We start from the raw sequence: 5,090 nt of genomic DNA, 5'->3' as shown, positions 1-5,090 counted from the left end.
TTACGAGATTACAAAAATTTTAAGTATTTTATAAGTTTGATGATCCTTTTTTAATGATTTGATAAAAAGAAATGATTATTTTGTAATAATTCTATAAAAATAATGATAATGTTTGATGAATTTATCGGTTAGTTTGTAATTTTCAAAAGTATAATGACCAAAACAATCATTTAAACATAGTTAAGCATCCTCCGATTTACTTTACCCATGGCATCGAAATCTTATGAGTGAAGGAGAAGACTTTTTGTTTTAAAGGGGGCCAAGCTCCAAAAACAGAAACTCATAAGCGAGCTGAATCACTACAATTCTCTTCAATCGAACCAAAGTAGGCAAAATCCTTTTCTTCCTTCTCGGAATGGTTGGGTTTTTCTTTCGCCAATTTTTGCAACATCGATCCCGAATCATACTGGTAAGCTTCCCTCTAGTTTCTTTTCTTCTTCTTCTTCTTTTTTTTTTCTAGTATTTCCCTTAATCTGAGACCACTTAATGAGTTTTTACTTATCGGTTATAATTTTTGAAAACAGGGGCGTTCGCTTAGAGATCTGAGAGTTAGACTGGCCGGGAGTCGACGGCGTAATAGGCGTGCGTTGGAATCATTGGGAGCATGGGAAGCTGCGGCGGCGGTGATGGAGGAGCGAAATCGAACTATTAGGGAGGAGTTGAGGCGACAGTTTGCCCTCAATTCCCTTGCTAATCTGTTGGTTCACGATCGTCTCGTTGAGGTGGAAAATGATCCCTTGATGAGGGACGCTTTCCAAAGAATTGAAGCTCAGGATCTCAATCTACGGGACATTTTTTGTATCAACCCACCTCGACCTTTCCTGGGATATCGACGGCGCCGCCGATGATCGCCGTTGGTAGCTGTGACTTGTGATCGTTGGGTACTCTAGGTGGTGGGGCAAGGTTTTTAACTATTAGCTTCTAAATTTGAGAAATTTTTTTAGATTTAAAGCTTTTAAGTTATATTTTTTTTCTTATCTATTTTTTGCCCTCTTGATAATACAACATTGGTGACATTATGTCATGAGTGCCATTTTATTAAGAGGACTGAAAATGGGTTAAAATATAAGTTTGAAGATTAAAATAAATATAAAAAATTAAAATTATTTAATATTTTATTTTTAAACTTTTGCGTCTCGTTCTTACTTTTGTAATAAAAATACAAGGTGTCGATGAGTCCTTAGTTCCACCGTAGGGAGAGGTCAAGGTTCTTTTAAAGTATCCTATTCAAATTTTTATAAATTTGGATTTTTCTTGAATTTATTTTAATAAGATATATGGCCTTAATTTATCTTAACAATTTTTGGTGAAATTTTTATTTTTATGATATATAATTATTTAGTTTCTTGGTAACATAAATATATCAACTACAAATTCACAAAATAATGTAACAGCAAGAGTATAAGCGGGAGATAAATCCATCAAACAAAGTCGATATTAAAAAATAGTTTTATTTTTTTATAGAGATTTTGGATTGAAGGTGTAGCATATACAAAATGTATAAGTTGAGAATGATTAAGAAAAAATTATTAATAAATTATTAAATTATAACATTAAAAAAATAAATTTGTATGAAACAACCTGGAAGATGGGTTGAATTAGGCAATAAAAATTAAAATGTGTAAAATGTTTTAAATTATTATATATCTTGAAGTAAGCTTCAATTGATTAAGATGATTTTAACACCCATCTAAGAAGAAATAATGTAATCATGTTGCTCAATCCATGTATGCATAAATTATTAAGAGTTCGATGCACTTGATGAATTTTACTAGACCCTAAGACAACATAAATTGTTTGTCAATTGAGCGAGCATACACACCACCTTAATCATAAGTATTGTGTCGATGTAGGCGGTGTTTGTTTTCATTGTGCAAGCTCTTCAAATCACTTATGTCTGCGTCGCGCAGACATTAGGCTTCGCAGACTGTTTGTTTTTTAGAAGACAGAAGCTCTTCAAACGTCTGCGTGAGTTCTTTTTGGTGCAGACTTGGTTTTATGTCTTCAAAGGACTTCAAACATCTTCAAGAACAATTATAAAATATAGTTATTTATTAAAATAATTTATTTTAAAATAAATTATTATAAAATAAATTATTATAAAATATGGATTGATTTATTTTAAAATAATTTATTTTAAATAATTTATTAGTATGGATTGATTTATTTTAAAACGTGGATTGATTTATTTTAAATAATTTATTAGTATGTATTGATTTATTTTAAAATATGGATTGATTTATTTTAAATAATTTATTAGTATGGATTGATTTATTTTAAAATATGGATTGATTTATTTTAAATAATTGTATGGATTGATTTATTTTAAATAATTTATTAGTATGGATTGATTTATTTTAAAATATGAATTGATTTATTTTAAATAATTTATTAGTATGGATTGATTTATTTTAAATAATTTATTAGTATGGATTGATTTATTTTAAAATATAGATTGATTTATTTTAAATAATTTATTAGTATGGATTGATTTATTTTAAAATATAGATTGATTTATTTTAAATAATTTATTAGTATGGATTGATTTATTTTAAAATATGAATTGATTTATTTTAAATAATTTATTAGTATGGATTGATTTATTTTAAAATATGAATTGATTTATTTTAAAAAATTTATTAGTATGGATTGATTTATTTTAAATAATTTATTAGTATGGATTGATTTATTTTAAATAATTTATTAGTATGGATTGATTTATTTTAAAATATGAATTGATTTATTTTAAATAATTTATTAGTATGGATTGATTTATTTTAAAATATGAATTGATTTATTTTAAAAAATTTATTAGTATGGATTGATTTATTTTAAATAATTTATTAGTATGGATTGATTTATTTTAAAATATGGATTGATTTATTTTAAATAATTTATTAGTATGGATTGATTTATTTTAAATAATTTATTAGTATGAATTGATTTATTTTAAAATATTGATTGATTTATTTTAAATAATTTATTATTGTAGTTGTATGTATTATTTAAATTTCAGTATTGTAAAACTAAAATTATTTAAATCTCAGTATTGCAAAACTCTTTTAAGTTTAAAAATCAGTTTATTTATATTTCAGTTCATTTTAGCAGTCTGTAGACGTTAAAAAACAAACAGTGTTCTTCTTGCAGACTGCAGACTTTTGGTCCACCTCTTCTGCTGCAGACCTTTTACCTCTGTAAAAACAAACACCACCGTAGTAAAGTTACTAATATATCCAAAAATAATGATTTATGATATTATGATTTGTCGATTTCCCGTTACATTAAAAAGATACAATGATCTTAATTGGATATCTGATCCAGAAGATAGCAAATCCACTAGTTAATTGGATACAATGATTTATGATATTCTAAATTAAAGATAGGGAATAATTATTTATTATTATTTTTTCTTTGAAGTATGTGAGATATTGTTATAAAAAATAAGATGTTTCAGATTAATCAAATCTCACATTTCCTTAAAGAAACCATGAGAATCTTATTTATAAGCCATGATATATGATGAGACTTGTAAGAGCCAAATTAAGATGATGAGCTCGCTTGCACAAGAATTAAGTCCCACATTTTAACGATTAGGGACGTGGATGGGTCGAGTTGGGTCGGATTTTTGGTCCACCCGACCTGACCTGAGAATAATGATTCCTCCACCCGAAATCCGACTCGACCCGCATATATATACCCTCGACCCGAACCCTACCCGACATTTTGAGATAAAATCAAAACCGATCCGATCCGAAATAATAAAAAAATTATTTTTATTCAATAAAAATAATGATTTAATTGAAAAAAATAATATATAGAGAGAATTATTGTAATTATTCTTAAATATATAAGATAAAAGTATATTTTCCCCTATCGGCTATTTTCACCATAAACTCGAATCTGACCCGACCGAATCCGATTTAAAAAAACCCAACCTGATCGGATTGGATTTGGTTGGAAGCCGTCGGGTTCGGGTCTCATACATATCCTATTAACAATGCTTTTGTTTTACTTTCGATAGAGTCAAAAAAAAAAATAGTAAATGATTTAATTGATGATTTTAAATTGAGAACCTCTTTTCTTTTTCTCCTACTTATTCTCTCCACCCTCTTGAGTTTGCCGAGTATTCCAATATGAACTATTGTTGTTCACGAGTCCTGAATGCAAAACGATACACTGTAAGGTGAAATCTTACAAAATTGAAGAGCCGGTTGTATTAGGAGTCAGCATTCCATCAAGTTGAGTCAAAAAAATTTGAGTTATTCAAGTTGATGAGTCATATTTTATAGCTCGAGATTAACTTGAAAATTTTTCGAGTCGAGTTGTTCGAGTTTCTATATAAATGTAATTATAATTATTTATGGTATTATAATACATACTTGTTTCAATTTTTTGAATTTCTTTAACCATATATATATACATATACATATACATATACATATACATATACATATACATATACATATACATACATATATATATATATATATATATATTTCTTCGTATTTTTCACAATATAATGTTATTTAATATATCACATACAATCTAAAATTATAAAATATATTAAAAATATTATATTTTAAAGAAAATATTTTGAGGATAAAAAATATGATAGGAGTATAGAGGAGTCAAAGAATTGGCATGAAGAAAGAATTCGTAAACAATTGTAGTCAAAAGATTAAATTGAGTAAAATACAAAGTTAAATGACTAAATTAAAAAGAAAGAGTAATTTTTAGTTAAAAAAAGAATTTAAGTAAAATATGTATTCTAGTGGTAGAGGAGTATGTGGTTTAAATTTGATAAAAAAAACATTGCTTAAAATGAAGGATGAATTGAAGAAATACGGAAATCATGTAAAATTCACAGACTAAATTGAACAAATAGAAAATTTGATATCCAAAAGTGTAATTGAAAGTAAATATGTATTATATGATGATTTATAGGAATATGTGATTCAAATTTAGTAAAAAAAATGTACTTAAAATGGAGGAGAAAGGTAGGGAATAGGAAATTAGGGACTAAATCACAAATTTGTCAAAATATTCATCCAAAATTTTGATTTTTCGAGTTACTTTAAATTTTGAAATTC

At 26.6% G+C, this 5,090-nt stretch overlaps 1 protein-coding gene across 1 annotated transcript; it reads left to right on the top strand.

Moving 5' to 3' along the window:
- The first annotated feature begins 273 nt into the window (after positions 1-273).
- LOC120133603 lies at positions 274-981 on the top strand. The gene is made up of 2 exons (XM_039150158.1): positions 274-409; positions 525-981. Exons 1-2 carry the CDS (start codon positions 356-358, stop codon positions 846-848), a joined length of 378 nt encoding a protein of 125 aa, XP_039006089.1. The 5' UTR covers positions 274-355; the 3' UTR covers positions 849-981.
- The last annotated feature ends 4,109 nt before the right edge of the window (positions 982-5,090 follow it).

Source organism: Hibiscus syriacus, unplaced genomic scaffold (genome assembly GCF_006381635.1).
Source record: "Hibiscus syriacus cultivar Baekdansim isolate YM2019G1 unplaced genomic scaffold, ASM638163v2 tig00110584_pilon, whole genome shotgun sequence".
NCBI classification, from domain to species: Eukaryota; Viridiplantae; Streptophyta; class Magnoliopsida; order Malvales; family Malvaceae; genus Hibiscus; species Hibiscus syriacus.
Note: the sequence above shows the minus strand (reverse complement) of the source record. Positions and strands in the feature narration are given on the sequence as shown.